The sequence below is a fragment of the Salmo trutta genome, unplaced genomic scaffold (assembly GCF_901001165.1).
Source record: "Salmo trutta unplaced genomic scaffold, fSalTru1.1, whole genome shotgun sequence".
NCBI classification, from domain to species: Eukaryota; Metazoa; Chordata; class Actinopteri; order Salmoniformes; family Salmonidae; genus Salmo; species Salmo trutta.
This window is the reverse complement of record NW_021823509.1, coordinates 244,441-258,579: the sequence shown is the minus strand read 5'-3', so window position 1 is coordinate 258,579 and position 14,139 is coordinate 244,441. Positions and strand designations below refer to the sequence as shown.

The 14,139-nt window shown below is 45.1% G+C and overlaps 3 protein-coding genes across 3 annotated transcripts in view; 1 reads left to right on the top strand and 2 right to left on the bottom strand.

Annotated features, from left to right (window-relative positions):
• The first annotated feature begins 488 nt into the window (after positions 1 to 488).
• Positions 489 to 5,051, top strand: LOC115191212 (galectin-2-like). The gene is made up of 4 exons (XM_029749151.1): positions 489 to 581; positions 3,319 to 3,398; positions 3,955 to 4,114; positions 4,700 to 5,051. The coding sequence occupies exons 1-4, from the start codon at positions 579 to 581 to the stop codon at positions 4,844 to 4,846; spliced, it is 390 nt and encodes a 129-aa protein (XP_029605011.1). The 5' UTR covers positions 489 to 578; the 3' UTR covers positions 4,847 to 5,051.
• Positions 5,052 to 8,965: 3,914 nt separating this feature from the next.
• LOC115191190 (urotensin-2 receptor-like) lies at positions 8,966 to 12,274 on the bottom strand. The gene has a single exon (XM_029749124.1). It carries the CDS (start codon positions 11,012 to 11,014, stop codon positions 9,923 to 9,925), a length of 1,092 nt encoding a protein of 363 aa, XP_029604984.1. The 5' UTR covers positions 11,015 to 12,274; the 3' UTR covers positions 8,966 to 9,922.
• A 77-nt stretch (positions 12,275 to 12,351) lies between these two features.
• Positions 12,352 to 14,139, bottom strand: part of zgc:92360 (ArfGap_ADAP and PH1_ADAP domain-containing protein) — a gene marked incomplete in the record, with an annotated part of 33,169 nt that continues 31,381 nt past the window's right edge. The window contains 2 exon segments of the mRNA XM_029749123.1: positions 12,352 to 13,095; positions 13,400 to 13,631. Of these exon segments, the coding sequence (XP_029604983.1) occupies positions 13,067 to 13,095; positions 13,400 to 13,631 (261 nt within the window).

Here is a 14,139-nt window from a genome sequence, read left to right as displayed (position 1 = left end):
AATGAAACGAGAAAGAATGAAACAAGAAAGAGAAAGAAATCAAATAGATAGAGCCCTCCACCCTGTTGAGAATGATGATTTGATGTCCCAAATGGCACCATATTCCCTACATAGTGCACTACTTTTGACCAGAGCTCTATGGGCCCTGATAAAAAAACAAATGTGTACACCATATAGGGAATATGGTGCCATTTGGTACATTCTCTGGCGACTCACTCCAAATATATTTAACTATCTTCCAGTGGAGGCTGCTAAGGGGAGGATGGCTCATACTAAAGGATGGAAAAATGGCTGGAGTGGTTTCCATGTGGTTGATACCGTTCCATTGACTCCATTCCAGCCATTACTATGAGCCGTCCTCCCCTCAGCAGCCTTCACTGCTTCCTTCTATTGCTTGGTTGGAAATGTAGACTAGTGATATTCTTGGCCCTGATTGGTCACCACTTTTACAACTCATTCTCTTATTGGCTAGTACACAATTCTAAACCCTGCCCTTTCTACAATACCAGACTGTAAAATGAAAATGTTCTCACTTTTCAGGCTTTTTCTGCTGAGATTTCAGAGAGAAGTCCGCCAAGATGGTATGTATGACTGTAATTCCTTGAGAACTATTCTTTTATGAACTTTCTCTGCTTTCAAACTATCTACACACTATAGCATGTCAGATACATTGTTTAAACACCTCCCTTTCAAAGGCAAATCAATACAAGGTAGTGGGACAGGGAGTTAGCTGGTAAAGTTTGTGTGCAGCTCCTGAAACTGATGTTTGGCTTTGATACTGTGTTATCATGATTATTATTATCACAGTACACATAACCTTGGGACAACTGGAATTGAATATGAGTCTGGGATTAAAAGACTTTCATTGACAATATTATTTATTCTACTACAGTGACAGTCCATAAAATCAATGTGTGGTTCTTTGTGGTCCTTTGCAATAGTGTTCCTTATCTTGATGTACTTTGAATTATTGTGAGTGGTTACAGTCTGGAGATTAGTTGGATTCAGGGTTGTAAAAAGTAAGAGGATGACACCTGTATATTCTACAGACTTTAGATCAGGGCTCTCCAACCCTGTTCCTGGAGAGCTACCCTCCTGTATGTTTTCTCTCCAACCCTGTTCCTGGAGAAATACCCTCCTGTATGTTTTCACTCCAACCCTGTTCCTGGAGAGCTACCCTCCTGTAGGTTTTCACTCCAACCCTGTTCCTGGAGAGCTACCCTCCTGTAGGTTTTCAATCCAACCCTGTTCCTGGAGAGCTACCCTCCTGTAGGTTTCATTCCAACCCTGTTCCTGGAGAGCTACCCTCCTGTAGGTTTCAGCTTATCAACCAGCTAATTATTAGAATCCGGTGAGCTAGATTAGGGTTGTAGATGCTAGGATACCCAATAGTTCAGCAGTCTAGAAATATTCTGGGTCACAATATAAATGTGGCTAACTTTGTTGCTTTGAACCACAAGAAATATACAACGTCAATGGATTCTATCCCCAACGAATTACAGAGTTTTTGAGAATTCACTGGAGACTCCACCTGTTTGATGATTAACGTCATAATTGATCTGAGATACAGAGACAGGTGGTGCAGTGTTCCAAGGTACGGCCCAGGTATAGGGTCTAACTGCTATATCTTCTACGTGACTAATACCATGTGATACCAGGGACATTGACCCACTGATACAGAGGACACAATGACTACCATTTATTAGATTCAACCAATGATTGTTTGAAGGGAGGTATTATGTGAATCTCAATAGCATCATTGACGATGCAGTGTCGCGCGCGCACACACACACACACACACACACACACACACACACACACACACACACACACACACACACACCACAGATTGTGGTACAGACAGAGGGTGTGGTAGGGTCTTACCTCGTCTTTGAATCACCCGTTTCATCCTCTATTTTTTTGAGTCTCAGTGTTGTAAACCATTTATGACTTTACTACCTCCTTGTGACCACTTCGTAACATTCTCAACGGTCAAACATTCAAACAACGTTTAGTTCCTGTTTGCCTGCTTTTATGACCCTGTGTTCGGTATTTTATGACTGATCCCAGATATGATTGTGCAAACATGGCGTGACAATGACCATAGGAGTCGTCTAGTACAAACAGATCTGGGACCCGGATATGGTTTTATTACCCCTGGGTGTTTCACTCACTACCCCAATAAGGTTGATCATTAACACTGAACCAGATAACCTGACCGTAGGTTCTGTTACCGTGGTTCCATGTGCACCACAGACGTGCTGATACGAATCTGTAAAGCACAGGTGGCTGGTGGCATCTTAATTGGGGAGGACGGGCTCATAGTAATGACTGGAACTGAATGAATGGAGTGGTATGGAACTCATCATGGTTTTCCACGTATTTGATACTTTTCCATTCACTCCATTCCAGCCATAATTATGAGATGTCCTCCCCTCAGCAGCCTCCTGAGCTGTAAAGTTTATGCAGTAGTACATGCCACAGTTATGGATAACAACGTTTACAAAAACACAAAGGTCATACAAAGTTCATACAGATGTCATTGACACTTCAGGATGATCAACTAAAAGTTCATAGCTCCATCGTCATGTCAGCTCCATCGTCATGTCAGCTCCATCGTCATGTCAACTCCATCGTCAACTCCATCGTCATGTCAACTCCATCGTCATGTCAGCTCCATCGTCATGTCAGCTCCATCGTCATGTCAGCTCCATCGTCATGTCAGCTCCATCGTCATGTCAGCTCCATCGTCATGTCAACTCCATCGTCATGTCAACTCCATCGTCATGTCAGCTCCATCGTCATGTCAGCTCCATCGTCATGTCAGCTCCATCGTCATGTCAGCTCCATCGTCATGTCACTTCCATCGTCATGTCAGCTCCATCGTCATGTCAGCTCCATCGTCATGTCACTTCCATCGTCATGTCAGCTCCATCGTCATGTCAGCTCCATCGTCATGTCAGCTCCATCGTCATGTCAACTCCATCGTCATGTCAACTCCATCGTCATGTCAACTCCATCGTCATGTCAACTCCATCGTCATGTCAGCTCCATCGTCATGTCAGCTCCATCGTCATGTCAACTCCATCGTCATGTCAACTTGGCCTAGATGAACATTATCCCTGTTATGGGAACCAAAATCTGCAGACGAATGAGTTTTATTTTCACCACTTCTCATTTACTCTGTCTGCTCTTTGTACTGTTCCTTTGGCAAGGTAACTGTTTTCTATGAGCTCAGTGCAGTAAGACGCTTATTACTGTGTATTTGTCCCATTTGTTAACCCCATAGTTGTCTAATTTCTCCTATCTTCTTCCTAGCCGTTCCGTGTGGAGGACATGTCCTTCAAGCAGGGTCAGGAGATGACGCTCACAGGGAAGACCAAGTCTGGAGCCTCTAGGTAAGATCCTGACACTTCACCTTTCAACCCAAACCCAACACAGTGTTTCCCCTAGTATTAGACCTAGAAACCCACTGCTCACTCCCAAGATTTAACAGAACCCTGACACTCTTGGTTTCAATTGAATGTTTTGGTGCTTGTAGCCCTGATTGTACCTTTGGGGGATTTCGCAGCCCACCAACAAGAAGTGTATATGGGAAACACTGAAAACAGTGCATGTACAAGTCACTATTGGTTTCAACTATTGGTTTCAGTGTTTGTAGCCCTGGATGTCACATTGGGGGCCTTTGCAGCCCACAATATACATACAAGAAGGTTGTCATGGTTATTGACATAGTTTCATCAATTTGGCTAAGCAAAAACAAACCACGAGCATGGAGAACTTATTGTGTTACATTTTTTGGGCTGAATTATCATATCTCATTCCCTGTTTCATTGTATCTCCCCCATCTCTCTCTCTCTCTCTCTCTCTCTGTCTCTCTCTCTTTCTCTCTCTTTCTCTCACTTTCTCTCTCTTTCTAAATCTCCCCCCTCCTCCATCTCTACCCCCCCATAGTTTCTCCATCAACGTCGGCCACGACAGTGACAACTACGCCCTCCACTTCAACCCTCGTTTCAGCCACGGACACATCGTGTGTAACTCTCTGTCTGGAGGAAGCTGGGGAGACGAACTCAAGGAAGGCCACTTCCCCTTCCAGGATGGAGAGCAGTTCAAGGTGTGTGTGTGTGTGTGTGTGTGTGTGTGTGTGTGTGTGTGTGTGTGTGTGTGTGTGTGTGTGTGTGTGTGTGTGTGTGTGTGTGTGTGTGTGTGTGTGTGTGTGTGTGTGTGTGTGTGTGTGTGTGTGAGTGATAAGGTAATAATCACCAGTTTAACATTTGGTCATAGGTCAGTCTGGTCACACAGTCTGTTGGCTCTAACTGTAAAATATAATGTGTAACGGTTATAGAGTCCACAGTTAGTCTACACTGGGGATTAGAACTGCATCTATTGTATAAGTAGGAGATACACGTTTTATAGTTTAGTCATCTCAATGGCTCATAGATTTGACTCACTGGGAAGCCAGTGTAAGCCCGCCTAACTTTTGAATTGAATCATTACAAATAAGTCATTAACCAGGAGCCATACAAATAAAGTCTACAGAAATGAAGCAGTAGATCATTATAATTTGCCTCAAAGATTCTAGCCTCTCATGCGTGACTGCTACAGACTGCAGACTACAAGACACATGGCTGGTAAATGAGATTCTAAACATTTCTCTCTCTCTCTCTTTCTGTCTCTCTGTCTCTGTCTGTCTGTCCAGCTGGTCCTCAACTTCACCAATGAGCAGTTCTACATCAAGCTGCCAGACGGTCACATGATGGACTTCCCCAATCGCCTTGGCGACTGCAAGTACAACCACATCATGGTTGACGGAGATGTCAAGGTCATCAGCTTCAAGGTCAAATAGAGGTTGACCTTTGTCTAAATCCTTTGAAACAATACCTGTGAATTTATTCATACCAACAGAGCTCTTATTGTGTACGTTGTGTAGTGAGAGGAAAACCCACTAGGTGGCGCCACTGCCAAACGCACTTCTACCTGAAACCTGTGGAGAGACAATTCCAGATGTGTTAATAAAACCGCTGTGAAAGCAAACAATGTTTTCAAAATCTTTATGTGGCCTTTGTATCATCTTTGAATGCTTTTGGCGTGTCCTTAACGAGAGCCCAAATCTTTATTTCCTTACTCACTAGTGTTGGAGATAGAAACATAAGCATTTCGATGCACCTGCAATAACATCTGCAAATCTGTGTACGCAACCAATAAACTTCAATTTGATTTAGTGTATTCCCCCCCCCCCCCCCCCCCGTAGCTGTAGCTTGGGTGTTAATCCTCTCCTCTTCCACACACACACACACACACACACACACACACACACACACACACACACACACACACACACTAGTGTAGCCTGGGTGTTAACCTTGGTCTCCCACCATAAAATAATTGACTGTGAACTCACTAGGTCAGTGTATTCACTTATACAGTCTATTGTCACTGTCCTGCCTGTCTGTCTGCCTGTTAGTCTGTCTGTCTGTCTCCTGCCTGTCTGTCTGCCTCCTGTCTGTCTGTTTGCCTGCCTCCTGTCTGTCTCGTGCCTGTCTGTCTGCCTCCTGAATGTCTCTGTCTGTCTGTCTGTCTCTTCTGTCTGACTGTCTCCTGCCTGCCTGTCTTTCTGCCTACTGCCTGTCTGTCCGCCTCCTGAATGTCTGTCTGTCTGTCTGTCTGTCTGTCTGTCTGTCTGTCTGTCTGTCTGTCTGTCTGCCTACTGCCTGTTTGCCTGCCTCCTGTCTGTCTGTCTGTCTCCTGCCTGCCTGTCTGTCTGCCTCCTGAATGTCTGTCTGTCTGTCTGTCTGTCTGTCTGTCTGTCTGCCTACTGCCTGTTTGCCTGCCTCCTGTCTGTCTGTCTGTCTCCTGCCTGTCTGTCTGCCTCCTGTCTGTCTGTTTGCCTGCCTCCTGTCTGTCTCGTGCCTGTCTGTCTGCCTCCTGAATGTCTCTGTCTGTCTGTCTGTCTCTTCTGCCTGTCTATCTGTCTGACTGTCTCCTGCCTGCCTGTCTTTCTGGCTACTGCCTGTTTGCCTGCCTCCTGTCTGTCTGTCTGTCTCCTGCCTGCCTGTCTTTCTGCCTACTGCCTGTCTGTCTGCCTCCTGAATGTCTGTCTGTCTGTCTGTCTGTCTGTCTGTCTGTCTGTCTGTCTGCCTACTGCCTGTTTGCCTGCCTCCTGTCTGTCTGTCTGTCTCCTGCCTGCCTGTCTTTCTGCCTACTGCCTGTCTGTCTGCCTCCTGAATGTCTGTCTGTCTGTCTGTCTGTCTGTCTGTCTGTCTGTCTGTCTGTCTGTCTGTCTGTCTGCCTGCCTACTGCCTGTTTGCCTGCCTCCTGTCTGTCTGTCTGTCTCCTGGGTGAACTGGAACATCAGTGGACTGAACTCACACTTGGCCTTCTAGGAATTTTAGTAGCTTTTTAGTAGTAGTAGTGGTTGATACCAATTCAATGCTAACTATAGGTGTCTCTCTGAGTGTCTCAGAGTTGGGTTAAAAAAGACAATTCACACGTGTATTCACACGTGTATAGGACAATTATGTGCAAGAGGACAAATATTATTCAGTTAACAGAGGACCAGCTTTTGATTAGATATTGATTGACATAAACTGGATTCAAGTAAGTAACTTTCAGTTAAAGTAATTAAGTGAAGAACTGTCAGTTGAAGGACAATTAATATCAATCAACTCAAGTTATTCAGACCAAATGGATCGTATACAGTTGAAGTCGGAAGTTCACATACACCTTCGCCAAATACATTTAAACTCAGTTTTTCACAATTCCTGACATTTAATCCTAGTAAGAATTCCCTGTCTTAGGTCAGTTAGGATCACCACTTTATTTTAAGAATGTGAAATGTCAGAATAATAGTAGAGAGAATTATTTATTTCAGCTTTTATTTCTTTTATCACATTCCCAGTGGGTCAGAAGTTTACATACACTCTATTAGTATTTGGTAGCACTACCTTTAAATTGTTTAAAACTTGGGTCAAATGTTTCGGGTAGCCTTCCACAAGCTTTCCACAATAAGTTGGGTGAATTTTGGCCCATTCCTCCTGGCAGAGCTGGTGTAACTGAGTCAGGTTTGTAGGCTTCCTTGCTCGCACACGCTTTTCCAGTTCTGCCCACAAGGATTGAGGTCAGAGCTCTGTGATGGCCACTCCAATACCTTGACTTTGTTGTCCTTAAGCCATTTTGCCACAACTTTGGAAGTATGCTTGGGGTCATTGTCCATTTGGAAGACCCATTTGCGACCAAGCTTTAACTTCCTGACTGTCTTGAGGTGTTGCCTCAATATATCCACATAATTTTCTTTCCTCATGATGCCATCTATTTTGGGAAGTGCACCAGTCCCTCCTGCAGCAAAGCACCCCCACAACATGATGCTGCCACCCCCATGCTTCACGGTTGGGATGGTGATCTTCAGCTTGCAAGCCTCCCCCTTTTTCCTCCAAACAGTTCTATTTTTGTTTCATCAGACCAGAGGACATTTCTCCAAAAAGTACGATATTTGTCCCCATGTGCAGTTGCAAATCGTAGTCTGGCTTTTTTATGGCGGTTTTGGAGCAGTGGCTTCTTCCTTGCTGAGCGGCCTTTCAGGTTATGTTGATATAGGACTTGTTTTACTGTGGATATAGAAACCTTTGTACCTGCTTCCTCTACCATCTTCACAAGGTCCTTTGCTGTTGTTCTGGGATTGATTTGCACATTTCGCACCAAAGTACGTTAATCTCTACGAGACAGAATGCGTCTCCTTCCTGAGCGGTATGATGGTTGCGTGGTCCCGTGGTGTTTATACTTGCATACTATTGTTTGTACAGATGAACGTGGTACCTTCAGTTTGGAAATTGCTCCCAAGGATGAACCAGACTTGAACCAGAGGTCTTGGCTGATTTCTTTTGATTTTCCCATGATGTCAAGCAAAGAGGCACTGAGTTTGAAGGTAGGCCTTGAAATACATCCACAGGTACACCTCTAATTGACTCAAATGATGTCAATTAGCCTAACAGAACCTTCTAAAGCCATGACATCATTTTCTGGAATTTTCCAAGCTGTTTAAAGGCACAGTTTTTAGTTTATGTAAACTTCTGACCCACTGGAATTGTGATACAGTGAATTATGAGTGAAATAATCTGTCTGTAAATAATTTTTGAAAAAATTACTTGTGTCATGCACAAAGTAGATGTCCTAACCGACTTGCCAAAACTATAGTTTGTTAACAAGACATTTTTGGAGTGGTTGAAAAACAAGTTTTAATGACTCCAACCTAAGTGTATGTAAACTTCCGACTTCAACTGTAATCTGTATCCAAGCGGTCCAGTCTATGTTGTGGTTCTGTAGGTCCTGTTAGTCTATTTTGGCAGGATGAATAACGCTAGACATTCCTGAGCGACAATTTACAGGACAACACGAAGAGACCTTCCTCAAGGCTTTGGAATGTTGCATGGTGGGACCACATTCCCTGGTGAGAGGCGGCGGTCTGGAGAGTGTGTGTGTGTGTGTGGGGATGGTAGGGGTAGGTGTGGGGGGTATGGGGTAGGTGTGGGGTTGTAGGGGTAGGTGTGTGTGTGTGTGTGTGTGTATGTGTGTGTGTGTGTGTGTGTGTGTGGAAAGTAGGGATAGGTGTGGGGTAGGTAGGGATAGGTATGTGTGTGTGGGGGGGGGATTAGGGGTAGGTGTGTGTTGGAGGGGATAGGGAAGGTGTGTGTGTGTTGGGGGGGGCGGAGGTAGTGGTAGGTTTGTGTGTGTGTGTGTGTGTGTGTGTGTGTGTGTGTGTGTGTGTGTGTGTGTGTGTGTGTGTGTGTGTGTGTGTCAGTGGTCTCCATCATAGACACATAGAGTGAGGAAACTAGCCACCCACGGGAGACACACAGTGCATTCTTTACACTTGCTGATAAATGTGATGGCATGAGTGCCACACATCATACTGTATGTGAAAGCTAACTTACTCTAAAACCTTTGCCAGCAGAGGGCAATATCGTAGTCATTTTACCTCTAAATCAATCTGTCAAAACTTTATTAGAACAATCATGTAATAAAAGAATACAAGATTAGAAAACCAACCAAGAACATTAGCTTGACACATTTTTGGCAATATGACAACAAAGTCGAAGTAAAAAAAAAAATACATAGTGACTGGTTAAATGACATTCATGTAAATATGTGACAAGAAATACAGCAGCCTACATGATGAATGCAAATTAGAATCCCCTGGCAGAATATATGTCAAACAGCTATTGCTGCAGATGTAGGATCTTAATCTGATCACTCTGTTGCAGGACAACTTTCCTGTAATGTGTGAAATTAAACAATTAGAGGTTTGAGGTTTAACAAGGCTTTGAGGTATAAAAAGGTTTCTTACATTTTTAATTTCCACTTTGACATTTCATACTTGATTTTCCCTACAACAAACATCCATTAATTATAATCCACATAATAATTCACATTTCCTGTTGCTGCTGGATTATTTTCCTGCTGTAGCAAACTGGCACAAATTAAGATCCAGCATCTGTATAACTATATACCAATTATATTCAGACTATGTAAAAATACAAAAACTACTGAGTTTAGAGTAAGCCATGTTGTTAGGTCAAGTTTATGCCGCACTGATTACTCAAAAAACGATGTTTGTTTTGGAGGCTGCTCTTGCCCCAATAGCTATAAAGAAATGTCCTCATGTTTTCACCAAATCCAAGGTACTCCTCAGAGTGAAAAGATAAAAATGCTGTATCAGAAATGCTTTGGCAATAGTGCTCTTGGTGTCACGTCAGAATAACTCCCCCTCTTTTATAGTTCCTGCATGGATGACCTATCCTCCCCAGGATAAAAAGGATTTAAGTCAAGTATAGTTCCTACTTGTGTCACGTCAAAATACTTCCCCCTCATCTCCTATATTTCCTGTAGGGGCTCTTTGGCAGCTGACCCCAGGTCGCCTCTACTCTGATTATAGATCCTGTAGGGGTGCTCCGGCTGCCGACCCCAGGTCTACCCTACTTGACCCTGTGCTCTGACCCTTCTGAACCAGATAGTCCTTATAGTTCCGGGTCAGGAGGGTGTACAACAAAGGGTTAATACAGCTATTCCCATAGGTCAGACACGTCACAAAGAAATGCATGTAACTATGAGTGGCAGGAGACAGAGCCCTGAGGGACTGTGGGGAAAATAACTGTGCCAACTGCCACCCCCAGAAAGGCAGGAAACACACCCAGTACGCCACAACGATACAAAAAATCATTGTTACCACCTTTTGTTTTAAGCCTCGTCTTCTCGCTGAACGGATGCTTCCTCCCAAGCTAGCCTGAACAGTCCAATAGCGACGTGCTAGGCCAGCGTAGAGACCAACAATGACTAAACCGGGTAGGAGGACGCTGGTCAGGAACAGGATGGTGAGGTAGGCCTTGAAGGCCTCTTGGGTCCACGTCGGGTAACACATCCGTTTGACGTTCCCGGCCGCGTTCGACTTCCCTTCCCTCAGCCGTATCATAATCATCATGGGTAGTGTCAGGACAAACGCCGCGAACCAGATGACGGTCGCCACTACCTTCCGTCCCCGCGTGCTGGATCGTCGGGCGTCAAACGGTTTCGCCACGGCCCGGTAGCGCTCCAACGACATGGCGACCAGGACGAAGACGCTGGCATGCATGGTGAGGAGATCGAGACTCAGGAGGACCCGGCAACCGGCCTCGCCGAACAACCAATCGTGAGCAAAGTAGGTGCAGATGACGAATGGGATCGTAGAGAGGTAGAGGAGGTCGGCGAGGGCAAGGTTGAGTATATAGACGTACATAGAGCCGGATCGGCGGAGAGCCGCGGAACGCATGATGAAGAGGGTGTAGATGTTACCCGCCACCCCCATGGCGAGCATGATTAGGAGGGTAGCGCCGAGGAGAGAGGTCACCCACAAACCCCCACCCCCGGAGCTACCCCCCCCAGAGACACCGCCTGAGCCCCCAGAACCATGCCCTGACTGGGGGGAGATGGAGGTCACGATGGGCGTCTGGCTCTGGTTCATCTTTGGGGATAGGTTTGAGTTCATAAATAAGGCCAGCACGTCCCTACAATGAAGTAATAGCTTTACTGGGATAAACTGTTATTGCTATTAGTATTCAGAAAGATTTTAAAGAGTTGCTTATGGACTCCAAACTGATTTTAACGTGTTCCATGTTGGAGTGAATAGAGAACTATTAAGAATGTAAAGCGACTTTCAGCACTGCATAAGATCCAGTGAAAAACAGAAAAAAACAAGACAAAAACAACAATTGTACAGCATTGTTGAGGGAGCTAGCACGGAAGCATTTCACTGCACCTTTTAAACCTGCTGGAAACTGTGAATGTGACAAATAAAATGTGACTTGAAAACAGATAAATCGTCTTTGGCCTTCTGACTCTTTATCTAAATTGAATCTAAATCCAATAGGAAAACAGGCCGTGTGTAGTGATGCTTCAACAGTGGCTTCAGTTCCACTACTACTGTTAACCTGCAGTCTTAAGGTGAACCAGGACATGGCTGACAAGTCCACCTCATCGAGTGTCTCTTATCTCCTGATGTTTTCACGTCCCCGCTCCAGCTCCTCCGAGCTCCCATGATCCTTTCCTTCCCGCGGGTACCGGACGGAGCCCCGGCGATACTGTAGAACAGACAGACGCTTCAGTTTCTAGTGGACTTGAACCGCACCGGTGACTTGGGAGTGGAAGTAGCTTGATGTCCTGAGTTGACAGTGTGTTGTTGTTGGTTGGTTTGTGGTGATTCAGAAGCTCTCAGACTGTATCCAGAGGTTAGTTTGTCTTGTGTTCTCTGCTGGCATGGTGGACGGTCATTTATGGTACCTCTCAATAGGTCAATGTCGGGGTGTTCCAATAGAGTAACTGGGGCCCCTTCTAGTGTTTAATTCCAGAGCTCTTCATAAGCGTTTCGTTGTGTCCGTCTTCTTTGATGTCCTTCAACTGCACTCCTCTACTCTCTTTCCCTCTCTCTGTCCTCTGACCCCTTTCCTTCTTTCTCTTTGTCCCCTTTTCCTCTCTCCTGCTCTCTTTCTCCTCTCTCTCTCCCCGTCCCCCTCACTCTCTCTCTGTCTCTCTCATATAGGTGTAACCCAGGATGACTCTATGGATTTATGAGCGATTCACCTCAGCCCTGGTCCCGCTCTCTTTAAACACCTGGGTGCAGTTTTAAACACCCCTGGTTGGCTGGCGCTAAAACACACACACACACACACACACACACAACGCAGGTACGCACACATGCATGTACAAGGACACATTCAACCTAGTATACATAAACACACACACTGACATATCATTCAATCTCTATATCTCACACATAAACTCATTAGAAGTCTTTTTCAAATAATTTACATATTTAAAACGAGAGGAGACCAATATATGGATTTATTTAAAAAATGGTGAAACTGATGGTTTGTAGTGCCTCAAACGTGATCATTTATAACCAATCTTCTTCTATAATGGAAAACACTCTTGACAACACGTATAAAAGCATGACATGGGATGAATGACAAATATGTATCAATCAATGGTATATTCTTTGCATGTCTCCTCAGTCTAAATATGTTGTATAATACCTTAAAAGAACAGGGTGGAAATATCTTAGGTCATACAGGATATGTAGAAAGAGAGATGTCATATTCTTGAAACACCACAAGATGGCACTGTCAAAAACCCCAACTAACTATTTATACACAACCCTAAGAGGGTCGAACATTATCCATCGTTATATTCAAATGTATATCTTACATATCTCCTAACCAAACTCACCCATCAAACATGTCAATTTCTAAGATATTAATAGAGAACTTTAAAAGTAAACATTTAAATTCACATTGATCTGAGACATTAAAATAATGACTTAGTGTAAGGCACAATGGTTGACCATGATGACAGGTCCTGCTGCAGTCTAGTGTGTTTGTACATCTTTCTTTCTTAGGCAAGGACAGTCTAACCTAACTCAAACGTCTTGGTGATCTCCAGGATGGGCAGAGGAGAGGAGGATGAGAGGAGGATGAGGAGGAATAGAAGACGGGTAGAGGAGAGGAGGATGGGAGAAGGAAGGGTCCATCAGGCCACAGGTCCATCAATGCTTGTGTCTGAACATAGCCTCCACTGCAAAACACAAACATCAGGTCAGATGTTTATACACACTTTATAACCAAACAATAACAGCAATATATGTTCATAAACCCTTTATAAATAGTAAAAAATGGTCCTCTCTTACTGGAGTCCTCCTGAGGGGACATCAGTATGCTTATAAACACACATAGATGTTAATAAACTGTTTATAAACCCTTAATAAGAGATTGTAATCTCTTACTGGAGTCCTCCTGAGGGGACATCGGTATGCTTATAAACACACATAGATGTTAATAAACCCTTTATAAACCCTTAATAAGAGATTGTAATCTCTTACTGGAGTACTCCTGAGGGGACATCTGGATGCTGATGACATCATTGAAGTGTTTCAGCCAATCCTGTTGCTCAACTTCCGTCTCGCAGGTAAACAGGAAGCTGCGCTCGGGTGTTACTATGGTGATGCCGTGTTGCCAGGCGCCGTTGCAGTGGGTTCCGGCGGGAAGGCCGGGGCTAGCGCTGTAACCATGGTCCTGGTGCCCTAGGAAAGCCTCACCCTTGGCAAAGGCATCCTGGCAAGGTAGGGGAGGGAGGGGAGGTAGAGGGGGTAAGGTGAGAGTGAGGTAGGGGAGGGAGGGTGAGGTAGAGGGGGTGAGGTGAGAGTGAGGTAGAGGGGGTGATGTGAGAGTGAAATAGAGGAGGTGAGGTGAGAGTGAGGTAGGGGAGGGGAGGGAGGGTGAGGTAGAGGGGGTGAGGTGAGAGTGAGGTAGGGGAGGGGAGGGTGAGGTAGAGCGGGTGAGGTGAGAGTGAGGTAGAGGGGGTGAGGTGAGAGTGAAATAGAGGAGGTGAGGTGAGAGTGAGGTAGGGGAGTAGAGGGAGGGTGAGGTAGAGGGGGTGAGGTGAGAGTGAGGTAGGGTGAGATAGAGGGGTTGAGAGTACAGTAGAGGGGGTGAGGTGAGTGTGAGGTAGAGGGGGTAGGGTGAGGTAGACAGGGTGAGGCAGAGGGGGTGAGGTGAGGGTGAGGTAGGGGAGGGACGGTGAGGTAGAGGGGGTGAGGTGAGAGTGAGGTAGAGCGGGTGA